Below are 27,317 nucleotides of genomic sequence, written 5' to 3' on the forward strand. Positions count from 1 at the left end.
GTGGCTGCAAAGTGGGAAGAGGTCAACGTGAGCGATGAGGGTCAAGGAGAAGCAGGTGCCTGTGTCCCCAGCAGTGAAGGGCAGCTGTAGTTTTGGGTTGCAGAACCAGTTCCCTCCCACCTTTTGTTTGGAGCCATTGATTCAGCTGAGCACTTCTGGGTCCAGAAATGCCTCAGCACCAGAATCAAGTTCACAAGAAAGCTGAATCAGGAGCGTTTGTCTCATTAATGGAGAACACAGTCACAGGATCAAAAGGGCTAATTTCAGGATAATTCTCCTGAAATCCTGCTAATTTCAGGATAATTCACTGCTCCCAGAATTTTAGAGTACTGGTAAAGGTGGGTTTGGGGTAAAAACTTTTTTTCCTTTCTCTATGAACTACAAAAACCTGCTTTCCAGTAGGTAGCAAATCATGAGGGCCAGAGAGAAGAATTTCTTAAGCTTCACCAGTGAACCACTAGAAATAGACAGTGGACAAAACAGAGCAAGTAAATCCAGGACCCAAGAGTGCAAATGACTTCTGTGCTACCCCAGGGGATTTCTCCTGTGGCCTGCAGTAAATGTGTGAGCTCTTATCACCTGGAAGGACGCATTCCTGGGGCACAGTTTGGCTGAGGCTGGCCACAGCCCCCTGTATCATGACCTCCTCTTTCTTTTCTGCAGAACGAAGTGATCAGCCAGCAGCTGTGCGTCATCTTCACACACTGCTACGGGCCCTACCCCATCCCCAAGCTCACAGAAATCAAACGGAAACAGACCTCACGCTTGGGTGAGTGGTTCCCCCAGGACTGTGTTGGCTGCTGCTTTGTGATTTAAAGACGGAGAGCCAAAGAATGCCATAAGGAATGCCAGGAGGGAGGGGGTTCAAGGGCAAACAAGGTCGGTACAGGAGTCAGGCCGGGGGAGATCCGAATTTCTCCTTTATTATGTGATGACACTGGAGAACATACCTTGGGAATGTGGACAGGAGATTTGCCAGTTAAAGGGACTTTCTCCCCTAGACACAGACAGTGGGGGCTGCCAAAGGCCTGATTCTGTACACATCCCCCGCACAGGTGGCTCCTAAAAGAAGTCCACACTGCACATGGCAACCCTGTCCCCCAAACTCTCCCCTCTAAAAGTCCTTCTTCCTCACTAAGAAGGAATGAGAAGGAGACAGTGAGGGGCCAGGGCTGTTCCTCTAGTGGAGATCCTTCTACAGGAAACTAGGAGAAGGGAGGAACAACCCCCCCACTACCCACCCGCCACACACACACTCCCATAAAAACATGAGGGGACATACCTGAGCTGCAGAGGCTGGATGCTCATAAGTCCCATGAGAATATCAATAACCTCTTCTTCTGGGAGGCGTGCACTGTGCCGGCTCCAGCCACGCACTTGACCTACCCTATCTCAAGTCATCTTCAGGCCACCCCAAGAGGCAGGCACTGTGACTGCAGTATCAGTACATTATGGCTGCAATATCAGTACAGGGTGAAGCTGGAACTTGAACACAGGTGTGCCCAGAAGCTGTAATTTTGTCATTCTGCAGTCCCAGCTTCTGAGATTTTTCAGAAGAAACCTTTCCATCAGGCACTAGGTTCTTTCAGAGGATCCTGGGGTTGTTGCAACCGGGTTGATCAACCTACAAAAAGGAGAAGGAATATCAGACTGCTTTGAGGCCTGAAACATGAGCCTTCTGTTTCAAAGGCCTGTCTCCCTGCTACCTGAAGATTTATCAAATGTTAAAGATAAAGGATTCTTTTTCCCTAGATAGGTTGGGGACTTTTCCTACTTCCTGTTTCCCTTTCCTAAGAAAATTGAAGGACATCTGAGTAATAGAAGACTGAAACTTCCACTCTTTAGCAAAATTTGAAAGGGATGAGCCAGTTTAGATTAATTAAAAGGTTGAATTCATGGGACTATTTTAAAGTTACTTTTTTGTTCCCATCTTGAATAACTTGTTAATTTAAATGAGACACAACTTTTTGCTGAAATGGAAAATTTTAGCAGCTCAGTCAAAGGCTATTTTTCTGACCATGTGTGGAGGAAAACTGGGATGTGCCCAAGTCACAAGTACTTCTCCCTTATAGAAAACAGGTATTAATTAAAATGTTATCAGGGCAACATGTTATAAAGACCAGTCAAATTAGCAAACATTAGAGAGTGAGGGGTACATTCCCAGGACATAGCAACAATCTCTGATGTCTAGGTGCCTCATAAGACACCCTCCTTAGAGCAAACTTTTGCAAGGTCGGTTTCAATGGCATAAAATCTGCTTTCCCTTAGCTACAGGAAGGGAGGGAACATTTTCTCCTCCTGAATTTGCTGAGGTTTCTTTCACTAACAGTTAAAAGTTTCTGGTTTGGGGCCAGACATGGTGGCTCACGCCTGTAATCCCAGCACTTTGGGAGGCTGAGGCAGGCAAATCAAATACCATCAACATCCATTGAGCATCTACTATAATGGTCACGTTTATTGAGGGATACTTATGTGTCAGCCATTTTGCTAAGTGCTCTCCATAAATTCACTCATTTATTCATCACTACTCTTAAGGTCAGGAGTTCGAGACCAGCCTTGCCAACATGGTGAAACCATGTCTCTACTAAAAATACAAAAAATTATCCAGACACAGTGGCACATGACTGTAGTCCCAGCTACTCAGGAAGCTGAGGCAGAAAAATCACTTGAACCTGAGAGGTGGAAGTTGCGGTGAGCCAAGATTATGCCACTGCACTCCAGCCTGGGCAACAGAGTGAGACTCCATCTCAAAAAAAAAAAAAAAAAAATGTTTTTAAGTGCCTGTTTTTCAGCCCAAGCATTAGAATTCCAAGGGTTAGCACCAAGAAGAAAAGAAAAGGCAGACCTGAGAGGCTCAAAGCTCATGATATAAAAGAAAAAGCATCATGTAGTTATTAACAAATGGAATATACAGCAGGTACATTTTGTGTCTTCAGTCTAGCAGCTCAAGCTAGCATAACTAAAGGTCACCAAATAGTGGTTCTTTAGGGACCTGCTTTAAAAGAAAGACAAGAATGATCAGTGACAAGGATCTCAAACCGGCATCTCTATGGGACCAGGCAGGTGATATAAATGAGTGAAATGGGTTCAGCGCTAGACAATAGGGAGTGGTGGGGACTGTGGCAAATCGGAGAGCACTGATTTTGTGTTTGTGTGTGTGTGTGTGGTATGGTGTCCTGTTGCCCTCCCAGTGAATTCTGGGAGAGAGTGGTAAAAGTAAAAGTAGAGGATATTAACAGTCTGGGAAGCAGGAATGGAGGACTGGCTGGAGATGAACATAGGTGAGCAGAGGGAGGCAGGTTACCGAGCAGAGAGAAAGTCAAGTGAAGACATGAGTTTTCGTCAACTCTCAGGCCTTCTCTCCTGCAGCCTCTTTTCCCTTTATCTGGATCATTTCAGAAGTTCTGGGGGGAGTTTTTTAATTAAAATGTTTAAAGAAAGTGGGATTACACAGGTGATTTTTACTGTTTATACTTTTCTGATATTTTTAAAGTAAGAGCCTTTTTTTAAAAAATGAGAAGAAGTGAGGTAGCTCTGTACTGACAGAGAAAGTTGAGTGGAGGACCACCAGGACCACCATCTGGGGCAGCACAGGGTTCAGGGTCTGAGTGAAGAGAATCAGTCTGGAAGGCAAATTCTGGGTCCAAGTTACGGCAGTCTGGGGAAAATGCAGCCAGGCCAGGGCCCCAAGGTGCAGTCAGCCAGGGTGAGCCCAACAGCTGAGTGGTCACAGCCCCCAGGAAGACAGGGGCTTGGTCCTGCCCTCAATAGTTTAGGACAACCCATAAATCCAGCCATAGGAAGCAGTGGGGTTTCTTTTCAGCACAGCCCCTGAACTCCTGGGGAAGGGCCCATCAACAACAAAGGGGCCTCCAGGCTAAGAAGGTCCCCCGGGTCCTCGGCAGCCTCCTAGAGCAAGTTTCTGCAACAGGAGTCAAGGCGTTCTTTCATTCACTCAAAAAACATCCATTGAACCTCTACTGATAGTATAATGGTCAAGTTTATTGAGGGATACTTATTTGTCAGCCACTTTGCTAAGTGCTCTCCATAAATTCACTCATTCATTTATTCCTTACTACTCTGTGATGGAGTATAATGGGTATTACAATTTCCATTTTACAGAAGGAGAAACTGAGGCATGGGTTGGATAACTTGCCAAGGTTACAGAGCTGAGATTTCTAGCCTCAGAGCCCACACTCTTACTACACTTTACCACCTTTCCATACTAGACACAGATGAAAGGGTTTGAAATGGACAGACACGGATACATCGTAACATGATGAGGCTACAGCAGGGGTGCATATGCTGTGGGAACTCGGCTGGGGCTACTGGGTCTGGGGAAGGTAGGGGAATCTGGCAAGGCTTACTGACTAAGGGTGTCTGATCAGTATGTCTGAAACTTGAAGACCACCTAGGGATGAGCCAGGTTTGGAAGGGGCTGGAAGGGTGCTTTAGGTAAAGGAACAGTGTGTGCAGAGCCCCAGAGGGGAGAGAGCACGTAGCACTCATGGGAAACTGAGAGCCACCCATAGCTCAAGCACACACACAGTTTGACAGGGAGAAGCCAGAAAAGGCAGTGGAGCCCAATCACAAGTGGCCTCATTAAGACATTTAGACTCTATCCTGGGAGCACTGGGGAGCTATTGAATGATTTATAGCAGAGGAGGGGAGTGGCATGATCAGAGCTAGCTTTAGGAAGCATGGCTCCTGCAGTGAGGTGGGTCATCAGATTGAGGGGCCAAGAGTGGAGGCAGAGAGACCAACAGAGGCTCCTGTGAGTTCGGAGAAAGAGAGGATGTGGCCCAAACTAGGGTAATATCAAAGGGAACAGAGGGAAATGGAAGATTCAGGAAACACTTAGGAGGACAGGGGGTGTTGATGGATATTCTCAACAAGACAGAAGTGCTGAGCTGAGGACAGACTGGCACCTTCAGGAGCCTCGGGTCTCAAGGGCTGAAATGACAGGCAAATTGGAGGATCCTAGTGTTTAACAAAGCAGGTCATCCAATAAGAATGTCCAAGTTCAAATCGTAGCTTCTCCACCAGTCACTAGCTTGAACAAGTCACTGTAAATTCTGTGTGCCTCAGTTTCTTCAACTGCACAGTGGGGATAATGTGCAACCAGGTTGCATACCATAAGTGCTCAGTAAGTAGTAGCTAAATCTTCTTTATTCTAGAAAATGAGGGCAGGAGACTGGCTCATTTGTCACTGACTCCGATAGAGAAAGGCTTGGACTTAAATCACCTGGAATGCAGTGGCGAGGGGACAGCTCTTCTAAACCACTTCCTTTGGGCAGGGAGGGCGCTGAGCCCTGAGAAAGAGCAGCAGAGGTGGGGATGAGTGGCATTCTTAGAGACAAGGTGGGTGGGTGACTATAGGTGAGTCTTCTCTGGGGAAATGCTACTTTTAATCACAAATAAGCTATAAGGATTTCCTATGAAAAACTGAATTTCAGTGACTTGACCATTCCTTTGATTAGTCCTGTCTGCCGTTTGGTTGCTGTCTTGCCAATGAGTATGTTATCACCAGGATTTCCTTGCTCACTCTTATTTGCACTTTCTACAAGATAAATCTAAACGTCATCCTTTTTCCACTAAAGCTACCTTTCTTTCCCTTTCCTATTCCAGATCCTCATTTTCTTAACAATAAAGAAATGTCTGATGTTACATTTCTGGTAGAAGGAAGACCATTTTATGCTCACAAAGTGCTGTTATTTACAGCCTCTCCAAGGTATGTATCATCGGTTTTGAAAGCGCTGCATTATGACTTTGGCCGTTGCTATTACTATTTTTTGAAGTTCGATTTTGGTGGTCTCTTCACCTGACTGGCAGATCATCTTCACAAAATCAAGAATTCAAGAGTACAGGGAAGCTGCTACCATAAACAACCTAGAACAAGGGGCCCTCTCCTCTGGGCACATAAAGGGGCCAGGGGGGCGAGCTTTGGGAGCAGAACATGGATTGGATTTTGGCTCCCTCGGCTAGGTGGTCTTGTGCAGTGAACAACCTGAGACCCCACACACAGGAGCCTTGAGACAGCCACTCTCCAAATGTCAGGGAACAGACTTTGGCATAAGCCACTGAAATTCACAGGTCCTGACTTTACTTTTCCCTAACTGTGGAGTTAACAGACAGTAGTATCATGTAGCAATAGGAAGAACTGCTCAACCTCTCTGCTAGCTCTGCAACTGCCCTTTCTTCTCCTTTTGAGTTGAGATTGGGTTGACAGTTTAGAACCACATTGTCCAAGGACCTGAACAGGGAGCAGTGAGGCTGGGGCAGAGGAGAGATTGATGCTGAAATGAGGAGCAGGCAGGAGAGAATGATCCTGAAATGAAGAATACAAGAGTCCCAGCTAGGTGGTGAGCAGGGGGTCCCTGAGTTGGTTAAGGACACTGGGAACCCAGAAATGGAACTCCCTTCCAGGAAGTTTGCTAAGAGAATGTGTGTGACCAGCACTCCCTGCATTTCTAAAAGCATCCAGGAATCTCCAGTCCCCCCATCGAAACCAAACACAAACCCCAGATGTCTGCTTTGCCACTGCAAGAAAAATATGTTTTCCCTTGCATAGTTTTCAGTCATGACAGCATAGACAAACCAGATCAATATTGTACCAATGTTATATTCTTAGTTTTGACAAAGGTACCATGGCTGTGTAATATGTTAACATTAGGGGAAGCTGGGTGAGGGGTAAACAGAACTCTTTGTATTATCTTTGCAACTCTTCTGTAAATCTATAATTTCAAAAATAAGTTGAAAAAAACAGACACATATCAGCTTATTCTTAAACATATTATCCCTGTGTTCCATTGATAAGATCTCTACCCACAAAGAGCTTTTAGTTTAGTTGATGGGCAGGAAAGTGCATTGAAAACCCAAGACAGAAAGTCACCCATAAGGGAGCTGATTAGGTAGTCAACAAACATTGATTAAATATCTACAATGTGTCAGGTTCATACTGGGACAGGATGTGGGGATGTAGCAGAGACAGAAACCACTGAAGTCCCTGCCCTCATGGAGCAAAGCGTGTTCCATGGGCACCGGAGGGGAGGGAGTGAAGCCATAGTCCTAGGCTCAGGAGAGATGCCATGAAGGTGGCGGCCACCTGACAGGCCCTGAAAGATGGACAGGGTTTAACAGCCACTCATTCTTTTCCAATCACCAGTTGGAGAAAGAATGTAATTGTTCAAAACACTGTTTTTTAACTTTAGAGTTTTAACTTCAAATTAGCTTACGGTGTAATAGGAGGGTTTAAATTAATACATGTAAGGATATACCAGTGCTATATTTCAGAGCTGCAGGGGAAGAAACAAGGTATTTCCATTGTCAGGAGAGCAGAGTTTTTTTGTGAGCCATGGATTTGGGTGTGAGTCTTTTTTATCTCCTTTTTATATCCTTGTTCAGGTTCAAAGCACTCCTCTCCAGCAAGCCGACAAATGACGGCACCTGCATAGAGATCGGTTATGTGAAATACTCCATCTTTCAGGTGAGCCCCTGGTGTGGCCTGGACTCTGTGCTGCGGGGCACAGGGCACAGGTGGTTGCCTCAGATCTTCAGCCTGAGGATTGGCCACTTGGAGAAGTCCTTGGAATGAGCTGTCAGTCTCTTGAACTCCTGGCCCCTCCTCACAGTGCCCTTTCTGTTTCCATCCATTCATCCCTGCAGCATTAACTGAGTGCCTGCTATGCCTGACACTGTGCTAAGGGCTGGGGACACAAGGATAAAGGATGTCCCCTCCTGGGGACTCAGAGTCTGGGGAGGGGGTGCGGTGACTGAGTAATTCATCAATTACAGTATACAGTTGAGTACTCAAGAGAAGTGAGCCAATGTGCTGCAGCAACTCAGACCAGGGGAAATAAAGAAGACCTCCCGGATGAGGTCTTACGAGCCAGAACATCCAAGACTGAGAAGTTAGTGAGCCACAGGAAGGATAGGGCTCAAGAAAGCTGGTTAGAACATTCCAGGCAAAGAGAACAGCATGTGCGAAGTCCCAAAACTTTGGTTGAGCTCAGCGTCTTCAGGAGCCGCTGTGCTTTTAGGGAATTTGTATCATTTTAGCATTAGTCTAAATCTACCCCAATTAGGAAAGGAAGGCTTCTTCATCCAAGGCCAGATGACATGACCATGTCTCCTTCTGTTTAGGGGGAGTTCATGCCATGAACAATGAGTTTTGGTTTATGTGGTTTTTCTGAGGGGCACCGCAACTTTTTTCTCTTTTCCACCTTCCTTCAATTATGCCTGATTCATAAATCCTGCTCTGCAACAATGTTCTTGCAGCTAATAGAAATTCACTCACTCCCCAGCCGGCTTTGCCCCTGTATTTCTACAGCTCCAAGACCCTCCAGGCGCATGAAGGCTGTGTAGGCCCCTTGGTCCCGCCAGGCTGTCTTCCCACCTTCCAGGGTTCATAAGACAATGTGGGTGACCTGGGGATAGAGTTTATAGAATGCCTATAATCCCAGCACTTTGGGAGGCCAATGTGGGCTGAGGTGGAAGGATCACTTAAGCCGAGGAGTTCGAGACCAGCCTGAGCAACATGGCAAAACCCTGTCTATTAAAAATACAAAAATTAGCCGGGCATGGTCACACACACCTGTACTCCCAGTTACTCAGGAGGCTGAGGCTGGAGAATCACTTGAGCCTGAGAGGTCAAGGCGCAGTGAGCCATAATCGCGCCACTGCACTCCAGCCGGAGCAACAGAACAATACCCTATTTCATTAAAAAAAAAAAAAAAAGGTTTCCAAAGATAAGATAAGCCTGGGTGAGCTGTCCCCCTGAGGTCAGGAGAGTAGCGAGGAGGCTGGAGCCCCAAGGTGGGCCTGGGGAGTTGGCATACTCCAGACATCCAAGTGCCCATGTCCCCTCAGCCTAGGCCCTCCCCACCATTTTCTACTGAGAGCAAAGTGGTCATAACCCTTTCCTGAATGGCAGCTGTTGGGTTGGAAAGCTGGGTTCCGTGCAGCTATGGCTTTGCTTTGGATGGTGATGAGGAAATGTTTGTGGAACCATGAGTAGTGAAGCACTGATCTGTGCTTACACGTGTTATCTGGATTGTTATTCCTTTTTTTTTTTTTTTTTTTTGAGAGAGAGAGAGAGGGTCTGGCTCTGTTGTCCAGGTTGGTGTGTAGTGGCACAATCTTGGCTCATGGCAACCTCCACCTCCTGGGTTCAAGCCATCCTCCCGCCTCAGCCTCCTGAGTAGCTGGGAGTACAGAAGTATTTCATCATGCCCAGCTAATTTTTGTACTTTTTGTAGAGATGGGGTTTTGCCATATTGCCCAGGCTGGTCTCGAACTCCTGAGCTCAACCAATTCACCCACCTTGGTTGGCCTCCCAAAGTGCTGGGATTACAAGCATGAGCTACTGCACATGGCATTATCCCCATTTTTATAGATGAAGAAACTGAGGCCCAGAGAAGCTAAATGATGTGCCCAAAGTCTTAGTTCTAGTTAGCGATAGAGCCAGGATTTGAACCCAGCCTGCCTGGTAGCAACGCATGGGGACACTGTTCTAGAATACCCTTTCTAAATGGGAATGTGCTGAGAGTAAGAACAGTTCTCACATCTTGAGCACTGTGTGTAAGGCTCGAAGCCAGTGGTTCTGAACCTCAACTGCACATTAGAATCACCTGGGAGCTTTGACAATTCCCAATACCCAGGCCATACATCAGACCAATTAAATCAGAATCTAGGGGTGGGGCCCAGGCATCAGCATTTTGAGGTCTCTCCCACCTCCTCCCAGTATCCCAAAGTGCAGCCAAGTTGGAGAACCTGTGCTCTCAGTTACAGCATTTCTTACACATTAGCAGCTCTCAGAATACCTGGAGAAGGGTGGGGTTCTTGTTAAAACACAGAGAACGTTTTAAAATGCAGATTCCTGGACCCCACCCCAGAGTTCCTGATTCTGCAGGTGTGAAAATTCATATTTTAACCTTTAGTTTCAGGGGCACATGCGCAAGTTCGTTAAATTGTGTGTCATGGGGGTTTGGTGTTCTGATTATTTTGTCACCCAGTTAATAAGCATGGCACCCTCCTCCCACCCTTTACCCTCAAGCAGGCCCTGGTGGCTATCGTTCCCTTCTTTGTGTCCATGTGTACTCAATGTTTGGCCCCCACTTATAAGTGAGAACATGGATGCAGTACATGGATGAAGCTGGATTACAGGCATGAGATGGATAAGTTCAGGTCTCCAGCTCCATCCATGTTGCCACCAAGGACATGATCTCATTCTTTATGGCTGCATAGTATTCCATGGTACATATGCACCATGTCAGAATTCACTTTTTTTTTTTTTTTTTTTTTTTTGAGAAGAGTTTCACTCTTGTTGCCCAGGCTGGAGTACAATGGCGTGATCTCGGCTCACTGCAACCTCCGCCTCCCGGGTTCAAGCGATTCTCCTGCCTCAGCCTCCTGAGTAGCTAGGATAACAGGCGCCCACCACCACGCTTGGCCAATTCTTTTTGTATTTTTAGTAGAGATGGGGTTTCTCCATGTTGGCTAGGCTGGTCTCGAACTCCTAACCTCAGGTGATCTGCCCGCCTCGGCCTCCCAAAGTGCTGGGATTACAGGCGTGAGCCACTGCGTCTGGCCCAGAATTCACATTTCTAACAAGAACCCAGGTGCTTCTGCTGCTGCTCTGGGACCTGTCTCTGAGAACCACTGCTGTCCCTCACCTCATTTCATCCTTCCAGCTGCCCTGCGAGGTAGCCATAATCCCCACCTTACAGACAAGGGCATGCATTCAGAGAGGCGGAGTAAGTGGTCCAGGTTCCCACTGCTGCTCCTAGCAGAGCTGAGGTTCAAACCCAGGCCTGGCTGACTCCCAGACCTGTTCTCTTAAATCCTCCCTTCTGTGGGCACCTGGGCCCCCCCGCTAAACTCACCCAGCCCTAAGGAAAGAATCTTTTGGCCCATTTGTCTGGAGCATGAGCTGGAAGCTGGAAAATGTGTGCTCCCCCAGTGCTCATGAAGGGAGAGCTTACACTGTGAAGCCTGGGACTAACTGGGGAGGTTCCTGTAATAAGAACTTGGCTCATAGTAGGCACTCAATAAATGTTTGCCAAGCGGCCTCACTGAACGAGACCTCCATGGGAAAGGGCAGTCCCCGGAGGAATCCCGGGGCCTGTAATTGCTTTTGACGGGGGAAGGTTTCCTGGCCACATTAGACTCACGTTACTGTAACGGGAAGGGAAAATTTAACAGGCCCCAGGGACTTTTCCATGTGCCCACCCTTTCCCCATAAAACAAGAAAAGCCTCATTTGTGGCTTGAAATAGGCCAAGGAGGGCTGAATGCGACCCAGCAGGAGGCTCCCAGGGGCCAGCTTACTTCAGCCCATGCTGACAGAAGAATTTTAGTAAATGAGCCTGCTTTGGGTCTCCTCCCCCAAGTCTGTTTAACATCACACGCCGGCAAGGGCCAGACGCAGCTGAGGCTGCACCTGGAAGTGGGGGCCTCCGCAAAGCTGTGGTTGCCATTTGAATCCCTGCTTCAATGCAGGTTGGCAGCTGCCAAGAAAAACAACTCCACAAACAGGTCCGTTGGCCTAATAAGCGTTTGTTTCACCCCCTTGCAGAAAGGCTTGTGCCGGCAGAGTTTGAAGGAGGCCTGGGCCAGCCCAATTTAAATTCCATTAGCCCCAGGATCTCCGTCCACTAAGCAGCGTTTCAAGTCAGCAACCCCACCTGGAATATAGGAGACCACGTGCTAGAGAAATGCTTTGTAAATGTTCGGGGCGGTCATTATTATGGCTCTTATTGTTATTTGCTTAGCATTTATAAATGAAAACTGCTAGGAGAATAAATTGATTTTAATAAGGCCCAATCCCAACATTTGCTGACTTGATATTTTAAATGCTTATGACCCATCAGGGTGGGAGAGGGGAGGGTAAACAATGCTGTGTTATTGCACAAATCCTCGGATGCCACCACCATCTCTGCGACAAGCAGGTGGTCACAAGAGCCCAAAGTCGGTATGTGGGAGACTCAAACACAGAGAGGCGAGGATTCGTGTTTATGGGTAGGGTGTACACACTGCAGGCTGTTTGCTTGCTGTGTGCCAGGCCCTGGGATACAGCGGTGGGCAAGACCTTGTTGTGCCCTCTGACTCTAGTGAGAAACAACACTGCAATGGAGGATGATGCACCATTGCCTGATGTGACCTGCGGTGGGGTGGAGATCTGAGGAGGCGCCCCACTGGAGATGACCACTGACTAGATCCAGAAGGAGCGGGCAGAGCTCAGTGGACAGAAGAAGGGGACGGCATCCTAGCAGAGGGAACAGTGTGGGCAAAAGCACGGGACTAGAAGAGAGGGTGGGAGGTTCTGATGCAGGCAAGCGGTTGAGTAGTCCGAGCATAAAAGACAACTTTTGGCCAGGCATGGTGGCTCAAACTTGTAATCCCAGTGCTTTGGAAGGCCCAAGGCAGGATGATCACTTGAGCTCAAGAGTTCAAGACCAGCCTGGGCAACATAGCGAAATCCCATCTCTACAAAAAATACAAAAATTAGCCAGGTGTGGTGGTACACACCTGTAGTCCCAGCTACTCAGGAGGCTGAAGTGGAAGGATTGCTTGAGCCCGGGAGGCGGAGGTTGCAGTGAGCTATGATCACACCACTGCACTCCAGCCTGGGTGACAGAGTGAGACCCTGTCTCAAATTAAAAATAAATAAAATATTAGCCAGGCACGGTGGTGTGTATGTGTAGTCCTAGCTACTTGGGAGGCTGAGGTGGGGAGATTGCTTGAGCCCAGAAGTTTGAGGTTACCGTGAACTGTGACCACACCTCTGCACTCCAGCCTGAGTGACAGAATGAGACCCTGTCTAAAATAATAATGATAAATAAGAATTTTAATAAAGCTATAAACAGTATTTTTAAAATAACTTACACATGTAAAAAGCAGTCTGAGACCAGTCGCAAAGACTTTCAGATGGCCTGGGTGAGAACAAGGCAGCATGTAGCAGAAACAAGGGAAAAGATTTTTCAGCCTCAGAGAAAATTAAAAAGCTGACATTTGCAGAGGGTTTGCTATGTGCCAGGCCCCTGCTAGGCCTGTTCTATGCAGTGACTCATTTAGTCTTCATCACAATTCCATGAGGCAGGTAACATTATCCCCACTCCACAGATACGAAACTGAGACACACAGAGCCTAACTTAATTCAGGTCCCCCAGCTTTAAAGTGGCAGAGCCAGATCAGAAACTGAGGCAGCCCAATTCCAGGCTCACTGCACTTAGTCAGTGTCCTATATTAGTCACAGACTGTCAGCCTGAAGGGACCATCCAGGACAACCCAGTCCAGGCTCATTTTACAAGTACCCAAAAAAGGGAGGTAACCAGTCCGTAGATTTTGCCCACACCGCTGCCTTAGAGCCAGGGAGGTAAAGTGAGTTTGTCAAGCATACAGGTAGAAGACAATAGGGGCCGGGCACGGTGGCTCATACCTGTAATCCTGGCACTTTGGGAGGCCGAGGTGGGCAGATTGCCTGAGCTCAGTAGTTCAAGACCAGCCTGGGCAACACGGAGAAACCCCGTCTCTACTAAAATACAAAAAACTAGCCAGGCATGGCAGCGTGCGCCTGTAGTCCCAGCTACTCGGGAGGCTGAGGCAGGAGAATGGCTTGAACCCGGGAGGTGGAGGTTGCAGTGAGCCAAGATGGCACCACTGCACTCCAGCCTGGGTGACAGAGCGAGACTCCATCTCCACACACACACAAACACACACAGACAATACGAAGTGGAGGAGACTGGGACAAACCACCTAAAAAATTAACACCCAGTTGTCCTAGGAGATAATATAGCAAAGTCAGATACATCCATGGGCCCCATTCCATTCAAGGGACACCAGTTTGCCAAGCTCTGGAAACTTCGCCTGCTGTTTGGACATCGTGAGTCACATGAATAAAGAACACCCCGACTAAGGCCATTGACATCGTTAGTGATACACAGAAACCCTGGACCCCTCATGGCTTTGCCATGGAGCTCGGCACATTGTAATAAGGAGCAGGTGGCCCTATGGCATCCCAGAGTCACCCTCTGGGACTTCAACAGGAGGCTTTGAGTCAAACTGGGCCATGTTCGCAGGGGAACGACCCTCTGGTGCAGGTTCTGAAAGCCACGCCACTTGTGCAGCAGTTCCGCGCAGCATAACTGGGGTGGGAAGTGGGAGAGGACCCCGTGATTATCATGCGCAGATGGAAAAGCCGTCATGAGGAGCAGCAGCTTAGGGCTGTTTAGTTTGGTCTTGGGGGTGGGCATGGAACTGGGGGTGGGAAAACATATGGAGACAAGTTGCAACAGGTATCAAACTATCTGACTGATGAAACTGTTCAAAATGGACAGTCTTCTCCCCTTAAGGTAGTGAGCTCTTGGTCACTGGTGACGTGGAAATGGGCAACCATTTGGAATGGATGTCCTAGAGGTCTCAGGAACTAAGCCTGAGTTTGGACATCCACCGAATGGCTTTAAGATGATGTGTCTTTGCCGTTGACACTGTTCTCTGTGTTTTCTTCCAGCTGGTTATGCAGTATCTCTACTATGGTGGCCCAGAGTCACTGCTCATTAAAAACAATGAGATCATGGAGGTAAGGGATCCATCGTGGTGTTGGCTGTCACAGGTCCCTTGGGTGAGTGGCACCTCTGTAAACTTGGGTCACCAGCCTGCACGGAAGTGTCTGGAAGGACCCATGTTGGGTTTTCATTTGGATGAAGACTTGGGGCTCTTGTTCCTTCCTGACTCCTCAGTCCTCCCAAACAGGAAGGGCTTCTCATCAGAGACCTTCCCTGGCAGGCTGGGGTGCTAGTGCACTTGCTTGCCTGACTGCTTTCAGTAGCTACTGAGTGAAACCCAATGTTAACTGGCATTGATGGTAAGGGGGCAGGGAAGGGAAGGAATTTGACTGAAAAGTCTGAGGCTACAGCTGAGGCATTAATAGTGATATCATCAGGAAATATCCTAGATGACGTCTTCTCCCTTGTCACTTATAAAAGAATTATATCCCCTAAAATCATCCCTCAAATCACAACACTGTCCGTTCTTCCAAGATGCAGAAGCTGAGGGCAGATGACAATCTCCTCCTGGCTTTCCTCAAACTGAGCATCCCACAGTCATGCAGCCCACGCCTGCTTCCTTCACTCTCTCCCGCCTGCTTCCTTCACTCTCCCCCGCCCGCTTCCTTCACTCTCCCCCGCCCCCTGTCCGCCTCTTGTAATTCAACTGGTTCTAGCCCCGCCTGTCTAGGAGCCTTGTTTCTGCCTGCTTTTGTCCAAAGCCAAGATTTTCCCCTGTTCCTTGCCAAAAGTGGAAATCTTGTTCATTTTCCTAATTGAAACTGGGAGCTTTGAACCAGAAGCCAAAAATCACCCCCAATTAATCCTCAGCAAAAGAGCCAGGATCACGGTCAGTTGTCTGACGTCTAGGGGGTACCTGGCTGATGTCCAGGTGCCTGGCTGACGAGAGATGTCAGGACACAATCAACTGTTCAAGAGCAGACCTCACACAGTGGTTATAACACAGATGCTGGGCCAGACTAGTCTAAATCCAGGCTCCACCACTTCTGAGCTGTGTGACTGTGGACAAGTTACTTAACCTCATATCCTCAGCTTCCTCTTCGCCCATAAAATGGGGATAACTATCTACCTCACTGGGTTTTTTAGAGGATCTTAGAAAAGTGTTAAGGTGCTTAGAACAGTGCCTGGCACACAGTGATCGCCATTAGGACTATGTATTCACTGCAGGCCCACTTATCCTTTCTTCTTATTCTGTGAAACCTTCCATGGTCACTCTCTCCCCACCCCAAACACACACAAACGCAGACACACATGGACACACAGTGACTCTCTGGTCTCCCTGGACTACTCCTCTGACGGTTTTAGTCTTGAGGATGTGGGCTCATTTGTAAACAAAAGTGCGATGGTGTTTACAACTAATTTTTTTGTGTGTGTGAAACAGAGTCTCACTCTGCCCCCAGGCTGGAGTGCAGCGGTACAATTTCTGCACCTCTGCCTCCTGGGTTCACGCCATTCTCCTGCCTGAGCCTCCCAAGTAGCTAGGATTACAGGCACCTGCCACCACACCCAGCTAATTTTTTGTATTTTTATTAAAGACAGGGTTTCACTATGTTGGCCAGATGGTCTCGAACTCCTGACCTCAGCCTCCCAAAGTGTTGGGATTACAGGCGTGAGCCACTGCACCCGGCTGTTTACAACTAACTGATCACAACCAGTTGTGGATTTCTGTGTTCCTTCTCCACTCCCACTGCTTCATTTGTCTAGCCTTAACAAAAATAAAAAAAAAATTTTAACTAAAAATAAGGAATGTACATTTAAATCATTTCAATCACACAGAAGAGTTTTGAATACAAAGCAGCTGCCCGGGCCCACCCTGCCCTCCCTCTAGTCCCCATTCCCAAAACAGGTCCTTTGAACTCTTGCTCTTAGCTCTTCCTTCCCCTCCCCAAAGCCTGTCATTCTCTCAACACACATCTGTCGAGCATCTCCCAGGCCAGCACCATGCTCAGGGCCAGGTTACGGCAGTGATGAAAACCGACACAGATCCCTGCCCTCCTGGACTCTAGTGAGGGAGGCAGATACGACGTCACATCTGGTGTGCTGTGACTCTGAGGAGTGAGACAGGGCAAGGAGGAAAGGAGGACAGATGGGATGGAGGGAGGCTCCTCTGAGGAGGTGACATCTGAGTGGAGACCTGGATAACAGAGGGAGTGAGCCACCTCGATATCCATCTTGCTGATAATACCCTGATTTTCACCCTTATTTCTGGACATAACAATTTTGGGCATTTTGGGTTGACCGCCTGCTGTGATGGGTATGAATTGAGTTCGCTTGGTCCTCCCCTCCCCCATCTTCCCCTACAGTGGAATCCTATCTTTGTCCTCTTCCTCTAGTGTTACCTTTGTGCATCATTTCCCGTCCCCCACCTGTGACACTGCTGTGGAAGATGAGGGTGAGGACTGTCTCGCCGCTGTAGTTCCTTACTGTTACCTCCTTTCCATCCACCTCCCAGCCTCTAACAGACTCCTTTTGTGGTTTTTAGCTTCTGTCTGCTGCTAAGTTTTTCCAGCTGGAGGCTTTGCAGCGACACTGTGAGATTATCTGTGCGAAAAGCATCAATACCGACAACTGTGTGGATATTTACAACCATGCCAAGGTAATCAATCTCATTCTCGTGCAGTGCACACACAGGAGCGCTGAAGCCGGGGAGGCTTTTCCTTGGCAAACACAGAGGCAGGGCAGAGAGCAGGTGCTGGGCCAGTTCTCTCAGGGCTAAGCTGCTGGCCTCTGCCAAGGTCTGCTTCCTGCCCTAGAAAAGATGCCTTCCACCTCCCCTCCAGAACAAGGAAAGTAGGAGCCCAGAAGTTTCAAAGGTAGAGCTCTCAAACAGTGCTTCTTAGACTCTCATGGGCATATGACTCATGTCACAGACTGATTCCACAGGCTGGGATGGGCCCTGTTCGGCTTTTCTAACAAGCTCCCAGGTGATGTCTCTGCTGCTGGTCTAAGGGACACCTTCTAAGGTTCTAGAACAGTGGCTGTCCAATCCAGCAGCATCAGGGAACTTGTCGGAAAGGTACATTTTCAGGCCATACCCCAGACCTACTGAATCAGAAACTTGAGGGGGGACCCAGCCACCTGTGGCTTTGCATGCCCTCCAGCTGATTCTGATGTGTGCTCAGGGGTGAGAACCGCCCTTCCAGAATTGTTCTCAATGCCAGTTGCACTTTAGAATCACCTGAGGACTCACTTAAACTTCCTATGCCTGGGACCCATCACAGACTCATCAAATCAGCCTTTGGGAGTGGAACCTGGAAAAAGGTATCTTTCAAAGCTTCCCAGGTGATTCTCAGATGTGGCCAAGATTGAGAACAGGCTGTAAGCACTGCTGAAGTCTTTGGAGTCTGCTTAATCAGGCGGACCCAACACCTGTCTACTAATTAGAATCACCTGGGGGAGCTTTCTGAATGCCAGTGTAGTCCCCCACCCCCGATGACCTCAGCAGTATCCCCTCAGGGAGCCCAGAAATCTATATTTTTAACAAGCTGCTAGAGTGACATCAGCCCTCAAACCAGTCTTCACTCCCGTTTTCAGTAACCACTGATTTCATCCAATTCACTTCATCAGTGGGGAGACTGGGCCCAAGAGAAGTAAAATACTTTGTCCAGGTACCACTGCATTTTGTTCCACGTGCTGAGCACAGGGGGGATTAACAGTTCCAGCAAGAAACAATAAAGCCAGTTAAGATGAGGAGTTAGGTTGTTTTATTTATTTATTTTTGAGATGGAGTTTCACTCTTGTTGCCCAGGCTGAAGTGCAATGGTGCAATCTAGGCTCACTGCAACCTCCTCCTGGGTTCAAGCAATTCTCCTGCCTCAGCCTCCCAAGTAGTTGGGATTACAGGCATGAGCCATCGCACACTGCCAAGATGAAGAGTTATTTTATTTTAGGAGTTTAAAGTAAAATTTTCCGTTTGGTATAACTGGAGTCCAGTACACATGACTCCCATATCACACACAGCTCTGGACAGTGACAGTGCATGTGAATGACGCTCCTATTGCTTGTTGTGAAAAATCAGATTGCATTGGCCGGTCGCAGTGGCTTACGCCTGTAATCCCAGCACTTTCGGAGGCCGAGGCAGGTGGATCACGAGGTCAGGAGATCGAGACCATCCTGGCTAACACGGTGAAACCCCGTCTCTACTAAAAATACAAAAAAATTAGCCGGGTGTGGTGGCAGGCGGCTGTAGTCCCAGCTACTCAGGAAGCTGAGGCAGGAGAATGGCATGAACCTGGAGGGCAGAGCTTGCAGTGAGTGGAGATCGCGCCACTGCACTCCAGCTTGGGTGACAGAGCAAGACTCTGTCTCAAAAAAAAAAAAAAAAAAGAAAAGAAAAGAAAAATCAGATTGCATGTGAGATGCTACTTGCTTGTCTTAAGACAGCATTCAGTGAGCCCTTGCTTAGAGCCCTGTTGCATCTTGTTTTTAAATCTTCACTACAACCCTTTTAGGTAAATGCTACACTAGTCCCATGTCATAAGGAGACTGAAGCACAGAGAGGTGAAGTAATTTGCTTAAGGTCACACAGCTAGTAATGAGATTTTTGTATTATGGTAAAATGTACATAACATAGAATTTGCCACTTTAACCATTTTTAAGTATACAGTTCAGTGGCATTAAGTACATTTGATTGTTGTGCAACTATCACTACCATTCATCTATAGAATTTTTTCATCTTTCCAGACTGAAACTGTACCCTTTAAACACCAAATCCTCATTCCTCCCCTCCCCCAGGCCCGTGTATTTACCATTCTACTTCCTGTCTCTATGAATTTGACTACTCAAGGGGTGTCACATAAGTGGAATCATGCAGTATTTGTCTTTTTGTGACTGATTTATTTCACTTAGCATAATGTCCTCAAGTTTCATTTGTATAGTAGCACGTGTCAGAATTTCTTCTTTAAGGTTGAAAAATATTTCATTGTATATACATGCCATATTTTGTTTATTCATTCATCTATCAATAGACACTTTGGTTGCTTCTACTTTTCGGTTATTGTGAATAATATTGTGTTGCTATGAACATGGGTGTACAAATATCTGTTCAAATCCCTGTTTTTTTGGGGGGGGTTTTGTTTGTTTGTTTGTTTGTTTGTTTGACACAGAGTCTTGCTCTGTTACCCAGGCTGGAGTGCAGTGACATGATCTCAGCTCACTGTAACCTTTGCTTCCCAGGTTCAAGCGATTCTCCTGCCTCAGCCTCCCAAGTAGCTGGGACCACAGGCACGCGCCACCATGCCTGGCTAATTTTTGTATTTTTAGTAGAGACAGATGCTTGACATGTTGGCCAGGCTGGTCTTGAACTCCTGACCTCAGGTGATCCACCAGCCTCAGCCTCCCAAAGTTGCTGGGATTACAGACGTGAACCACCGCTCCTGGCCTCAAATTCCTGCTTTCAGTTATTTGGGGTATATTCCCAGAAGTGTAGTACTGAGATTTTTGAACTCAGATTTGTCTCACTCCAAAGCACAGGTTCTTAACCCTGTGTTTACTGTCTGGCTTAATAAATGTTGGAAATATTTTCAATAATCCTTGATACTCAAGATTTTCTGATTGGCTATCAGTAAATCAAAAAGTACAGTCAGTCTCCATTGTACGCACACACACACACACACACACACACACACGCACTTGGTGTTCTAGTTAAATGAGGATTATACCAAAATCTGGTTTCTCAGGACAGAAGCATTTTTTTTTTTAATCTTAAACTGATTACTTTGCAGAAGAGAGGGCTCTCTCTCTCTGTACCAAGGCAGAGAGCCTGATTAGCCTTGTGCTCCTCTGCCCTCTTCCTTGACCATGGTCACTCAAATTGCCCCATGAACTTGACATCCACAGTGGCTGTTCTGTGGCCTACCAGTGTTTCACAATCCCATTTTAATCTTTTCAAGTTCGTTGTCAGGCAGCTTCTGTAGCATATCTCGTGATTTAATAATGTCGCCTGATGCACTGGGAGCCCTGGCTGGGAATACAGGCTTAGACCACCTATGGCAGAGAAACTGCCTCTTTCAAACATATATATATATATAGAGAGAGAGAGAGACCTACAAACACCCCTTTGCAGACAGGGCTTTGGCTTTTACAGACAACAGCTCTGCCTCCGCCTTCCAGGCCACTACCTGGAGTGTTTCCAAGATAAATATCTGCCCTTTATGATAGTCACGTGGAAGGCAGGGCAATGCCAGCCGCCCCTGTCCTTTCTGTGCACTGCTTCCCCTGTGCTGTGGATGCTGCAGCCCGCTAATGGTCACATACCATGTGGATTTGATTACTGGCAGATTGTGCTGCAAATAGAGGCTAGTTTAGTAAAAAGAGTGGTAAAGAAAGAAAACAACACTTGAGTTTGTAACTCCAGGAAATACAGGCGTTTAGATGCTAAGAGCCACGTTCCAAATGTCAACCAGGACCTCCGCAACGTTACCTCTGTATTACATCTAACCGTTTGAGACAGCTGTGAGATTTTATACAGAGGAGAAACCCATTCCACAAATGCATGGCTTAGCCAGCTCTTTTTTCCTAGTAAACCTTTCCCAAACTATTCAGTCATGAAAGGAGGCCTTGGAGCTTCTTGTGGCCCTTTCAGGGTGTCTCTTGAGAAAAAGAACAAGCTGGTTCATCAGATTGAATCTCAGCTGTTGTGGTTAAGTTCAACAGTGCATCATGATAGAAAGAACACAGGTCTGGAAACCAAAGGATTTATTCACTAGTGTTATTCAGTAGCCAGTATTTCCTAGGAGCTGTGTTCATCAGAATATAATAAGAAATTAGAGGAACTGGGCACAGTGGCTCACGCCTGTAATCCCAGCATTTTGGGAGGCTGAGGTGGGAGGATCACTTGAGGCCAGGGGTTTGAGACCAGCCTGAGCAACACAGTGAAACCCCATCTCTATAAAAAAAAAATACAAAAAAAAAAAAAAAAAATAGCCGGACATGGTGGCACACACCTCTAGTCCCAGCTACTCAGAAGGCTGAGGCAGGAGAATCACCTGAGCCCAGGAGGTCAAGGCTGCAGTAAGCAGAGATCACGCCACCGTACTCCAGTCTGAGCCACAGAGTGAGGCTCTGTCAAAAAAAAAAAAAAAAAAAAAAATTAGACATGGTCTCTGCCCTCAAAAAAATAATCTAGGACAAGGGTCAGCAGAAATGTTCTGTAAAGGGCCAGATAAATATTTTCAACTTTCCAGACCACACAGTTGGCTTTGTACCTACTCAATTTTGCAAAAGAAGCCAGAGAATATGTAAATGAATGGTATGGCTGTGTTCTAATAAAACTTTATTTATAAAAACAGGTGGTGGGCCACATTTGGCCTTCAGGCCTATAGTTTGCCAACCACTGGTCTAGGGAATGAGAGCTCCAATCCCAGTTCTGTTAGTAATTACTTGTGTGGAGATAGGCCAGAGGCTGATATACAGTCACCATTCAATAAATACTATCAAATACTATCAATGTAGGTATATATTATGCTTTTATTTTCCACTAACTTGTGCTGAATGACACTAATATACAAAGCAAGTGCCAGGTGTGCTGGTTGGGGGTGCTCACTGTGTCCTCAGAATCAGATAGGCAACTCTGAGCCTCAGTTTCCCCACCTGTACCAGGAAGCCTTGTACTCTGTGATTCTAAGAGCAGGATTTATGTTGAAAGAATGAAAAGATTTCTAAGCCAGGTGCGGTGGCTCACGCCTGTAATCCCAGTACTTTTGGACGCCCGCCTTGGAGGCTGAGGCAGAAGAATCACTTGAACCCGGGAGGTGGAGGTTGCAGTGAGCCAAGATCATGCCACTGTGCTCCAGCCTGGGCAACAGAGTGAAACCCTGTCTCAAAAAAAAAAAAGAATGAAAGGATTGCTAAGATCCCTACCAGCTCCAGGATTTGTGCATCTATATGGACATTTGTGGGATAACTAGCCCACTCACTGATAAACTTCATCAAGCTTTATAAGCCTCTTGGAGACCACAGAATTACCACATGCATCCCTGTCCTAAATGGCACAGCAGAGCATGATACCCCTGTAGTCCACCCCCTTGCTTCTGTAACTCGAAAACTGAGGCCCAGAGAAGTGATTTGATTGGCACAAGGCCAAGGAGTGGAGGAATGGACTCTAACCCTTTGATAGGATGAGCTGCAAAGTCACACCCTATGGGTGTGTGCTGGGGAATCAGAGACATTCTGCAGCCAGTCTTCCTTAGCAGGTGTGTGCCATCATTAGCTCTGAAGGCATAATCTGAAAGGTGCTTTTCGGAAGCGTAACCATCTCCCATTTCCTCTCCACTCTCCACAGTTTCTTGGAGTCACAGAGCTCTCAGCATATTGCGAAGGCTACTTTCTCAAAAACATGATGGTCCTCATTGAAAACGAAGCATTCAAGCAGCTCCTGTATGACAAAAATGGTGAAGGGACCGGCCAGGATGTGCTCCAGGACTTACAGAGGACGTTGGCCATCAGAATTCAGTCCATCCACTTGTCGTCTTCCAAAGGTTCTGTGGTATGAAACACCCAGTGCAGGGAATGCTTCCCGGGAACCTTCCAGTTCTCCTGCCGCATTGGCTTTACACAAACACAGACAAATTCCACCTGGCACCTGTTTTTGGCTGGGCCAAGGAGCTGCCTCTACTGCTCCCACGTGTTCCTGTTGAAAAACAAAGGACTTTCCACTGGTCTGCAGATCAGATCAGCTGGGTCCAGAGCTTAATGGGCAAGTGGACAACCAAGTTAACCCCAATCGAAAGCACCCCTAGGACCATTGAACACCCACTGCTGGGGACCACTGTCCAGTGAATGGATTGAGGCCTTTTAAAGGTCACTCAGGTTCCAGGTTGACAGTTGGAGGACTTCACCGTACCAACCCTGAAGAGATTGTATTACACATTAAGGACCTTGGTAGCTGTGCTTCAGCAAACGTCAACCATGGTAGCAAATTGGTGAGGCTGTGACCCATAATGAGGAAATAATTTGGCAAATTTTTAGGGGTGGGAACTTTTTAAAATGTTCGTTTAAAAAAAAACAAAAACAGGGCAGTCTTGTAGTTTAAAATATATTTCTAAAAGCTTAACAGTTCGTTTTCAACTAAATTGTGTTTAGGGATCTGTGTTTGAGATTTTTCTTTATTTCTTTTTTTTTTTTTTTTAAATAGTAAGTCACAGGTCCACACTGTGTAAACGTGCATCTGATAAGATACTGCTGATATTCTAAACAAGTTGAAATAATCTTGCCTTAGTGATCATGATTACACAAAAGAGGTGCACTGCCAATAAGTATCTCTAATTCAATAGTTGAAAGCAACCTGCATGCTAATCGTGGTTTCGGGGTGAGAATAAAACACCCCCACATAACATGCATTTGCATGGGCCCGAACCTGTGAAATGTTACGTTTGTGCTTCATTTTTGCCAAGGTAAAAATGTTCCATCATTTCTAGCTAAAACTCCATTTGGTGAAACCAACATATCCATTTCTTTTCCTAGTTATGGATGATTTGGGGATGCTTTTGCAGAAATGTGTTCATAGATGATGCTGAATGGGGGGAGGGGGGGCAGCACGTCAGAGAATTTACTATTAATCCCAGAGTTTTCTCTGTATTCTCAGAAGATGTTAATAGTTTGTTACTAGCCAGAGAGTATGACTATGTTAGGTTATTTTTAAAGATGAAACATGTATGATAGGATGGGTTCTTTCTGTATTCTGAGAGTGTACAGTACAGGATTACTATAATGAAAGTTTATATCAACAGGGTTTCGTTGGCTCTGCCATATATTATAAGCAAAAGAGATTGGTAAAGTGCCACAATATTCCAGATAACTTTTCAGTTGCGGCCTTTCTTCTCGTTCTTTAATTTGAAACCTAGATACATGCAGTAAAAACTAGGAGAATGACTTTTACCCTTGGGGACGGCCAAGTTTTGTTGATAAACCTGTTTCCTAGCATGCCTTCAGGAAGTTGTGCCAGAACCTAGATTGTGAAGGAGCCACTGTTCTTCTGTTGTACGAGCTCCCTGAATGATTGTTCAGAGGACCAATGTCACATCGCTTCATGGGCGTGGCCCATGGAGCATCTGGGTGACATCTGTCTACAGTATTGGCTCTTCTGTGAGGCTGATACACAAGGCCTCTCTTCCACATGGTCATTTGCAAACCTCCCCCAGCCCCTACCATCCAATGTGGAAGGAAAACAAGAACTGCCTGAAGAAGAGTCCAAGCTACAGATACACAGCGTGTGCACTGCGGCTGTCACCTTCCTCCTCCCTCTTCTGTATCCTCAGAGATGCTGCGTGGATGTTTCCTTAACCTCAGCTGATTTCCCTGTGAATGTCTAATGCTAGTTCAGGGCCTCCAGGCATTGATTTGTACAGTGGCAACTCCCAATGGGGCTTCTGTTATTGTTTGGTGTGCTTTCTCTGTCATTAAAAGAAATGATTTTCCCAGGCCGTGCATCATGTGTGTGGTTTGAGTGGGCTCTTTATCCCAACAGTTCAAGCCTCAGAACTTCACTCAGTGAAGAGATTGGACAATGTGGCCCTGCAGAAAAAGCCAAGGGAAATGAAGATGCCAGATAAAAGACAAATGTTCCTGTTGCTGGCGGTGTGGCAGCCAAGCCCTAGTCCCCACGCTACATACACTTCTGAGTGATGCCCTTGGATATTTTTCCCATCAGGCAGAGAAACTACAGGTGCCACCATCTGAGCCACTGCCATAGAACTGCCTAAGGCAGAGAACTCGCCTGCAGAGGGTGGAGTTCTGGCTGTCACTCATGTGCCTTGATGACACTTTTTGAGGATGGGGGGATGAGAAGGACAAGTTATCTCCACATGGTGTGTCCCCACCAAGGGCCAGCATGAGCTGATGCTAGGGGATGGTGGCAGCATTATGGGATGGGGGTGGGGGTCATGGAGGGACACGCAGCTCTCTTCTTGGGTGTCATCATTGCTGAGGTCAAACCAAGTTCCCAGCAGCTGTGCTGTGGCTCCTGACCCAGTCTGGGCCCAACCCAGGCATGTGTGCAGATAAATCCCCCTGGCCAATCCACAAAAACCTACAAGCAGGTCAGGGGAGAGGCCCAGCCAGCCCTGGGAGACCTGGGCCAGTGAGGCCCGGTAGAGAGCTCACATCGCCCCACCTCCCAGAAATGACTGCTCAAGCCCACTTAGCAATCCAGGTCTGTTCCTTCTTTAGGAAGCAACCAAGTGCCAGGGGCCAGAACTGTGAGTCAGGCCAGGAAAGCAGAAGGTCGTTTTATTTTTGACTGTGTGTCACCCTCGGTGTAGCCTCACGGTGAGTAGGTATTTTTGATTTATTGCTTTTAGAATGATAAAGTGCATGCTACCCCATTTGCCTTTTACTTGTCTGACAGGTGGCTTTGACATTCAGGCCTCAGCAAAGTCCATACAAGGGCGCATTAGCATCTTAGGGTGTGGAGGAAAGCGCGGGGGGCGGTGGGGGGCTGCCTGCCACAAGTTCCCTCCACCCCTTCTATTTGCAATGGGACACTGGAAGGAGTGTGTACGTGCAGCTGCCCCCAAGAAACACAAGGACCCGACTTAGCTTCTGTGCCAACCCCCATGGCCATTGGTCTTACATATACCATACCTGGATATCATTCATTCTCCTCAAAAGAAGGAGAATCCACTCAAAATGAAGATCAGGATGTGAGCTCCCATCACGGAGATGCCCAGGCAGAAACCGGAAGACGATGCAGTCAGGCATGGGGGCGGGGTTGGAGGAGGAGCTCTGGGACCTCCTCTGCACTGAGATTCTGTGATTCTGCTTTTGTTCTGTGTTCCCCGTTCTGCGATTCTGCTTTTGGATCTCACATTGTTTCTTCCTGTAAAGCCCCGGGCAAAAAGTGCTATCTGACTGCATGTTGTCACACAAAGACTTTCATCACACAGTGTTTTGCCAGCATCGGGCTGTGTGGATAAAGGGTTCTTTGAGAAAATCTATTTCACGAGTCTTGGGTCCTCTGCCTTCAGAATTTAGCACCCAACTCCCTCCACCCCCACCTTGAGTCACAGATGAATGAATAGTCGCAGAAGTGCTCATATCCTCCCACTTCTAGTTCTTTCTGCCTGGCCCCTACACAGCCTCCAAGGCCAGCAGTTTCTTGGGTTTCTCCACTCAGGGAGACATCTATTGAGCACCTTCTGTTGGCAGCACTGATTGCTGAGCCCTGGACTCCAGCACAGACCTGAAAACCCTGTTCCAACTGGATCCAACCCATGACTAGCTTTGAGACTTTGGACAAGTTACTTACTCTATCTAGTACTCATCTTCCTCTTCTGAAAAAAAAAAATGGGTTTAACTATAACTAGTGGCCAGCCGCTGTGGCTCACGCCTGTAATCTCAACACTTTGGGAGGCCAAGGTGGGCAGATCACTTGAGATCAGCAGTTCAAGACCAGCCTGGCCAACATGGCAAAACCCCATCTCTACTAAAAAATACAAAAATTAATGGGGTGTGGTGGCGGGCACCTGCAATCCCAGCTACTCGGGGAGGCTGAGGCAGGAGAATCGGTTGAACCTGGGAGGCAGAGGTTGCAGTGAACCAAGATTGTGCCACTGCACTCCAGCCTGGGCAACAGAGCAAGACTCCGTCTCAAAAAGGAAAAAAAAAACAAAAAACCTATAACTAGTGAATAGTGTTGTTGGGAGGATTAAAGGAGATATTTTGTACAAGTCCCACACTGTTAGTAGCAGGCAAAAGGCTTTTCTAAACTTCTAAGACTGAGCAGAAGGAAGGGGAGATTGATGATTCATACAAGGAA

General features: G+C 47.2%; 1 protein-coding gene across 2 annotated transcripts in view; it reads left to right on the forward strand.

Moving 5' to 3' along the window:
* The window catches only part of ABTB3 (ankyrin repeat and BTB domain containing 3), a 347,983-nt gene extending 323,001 nt beyond the window's left edge, over positions 1-24,982 (forward strand). For both annotated transcript variants that reach the window (XM_024257480.3, XM_054527600.2), the window contains 6 exons: positions 664-769; positions 5,629-5,731; positions 7,405-7,486; positions 14,509-14,577; positions 17,046-17,159; positions 22,845-24,982. In XM_024257480.3, coding sequence (XP_024113248.2) covers positions 664-769; positions 5,629-5,731; positions 7,405-7,486; positions 14,509-14,577; positions 17,046-17,159; positions 22,845-23,054 — 684 coding nt within the window. In that variant the 3' untranslated portion in view covers positions 23,055-24,982. The remainder of the gene's footprint in view (positions 1-663; positions 770-5,628; positions 5,732-7,404; positions 7,487-14,508; positions 14,578-17,045; positions 17,160-22,844) is intronic.
* The last annotated feature ends 2,335 nt before the right edge of the window (positions 24,983-27,317 follow it).

This window comes from Pongo abelii, chromosome 10, assembly GCF_028885655.2.
Source record: "Pongo abelii isolate AG06213 chromosome 10, NHGRI_mPonAbe1-v2.0_pri, whole genome shotgun sequence".
Taxonomy (NCBI): domain Eukaryota; kingdom Metazoa; phylum Chordata; class Mammalia; order Primates; family Hominidae; genus Pongo; species Pongo abelii.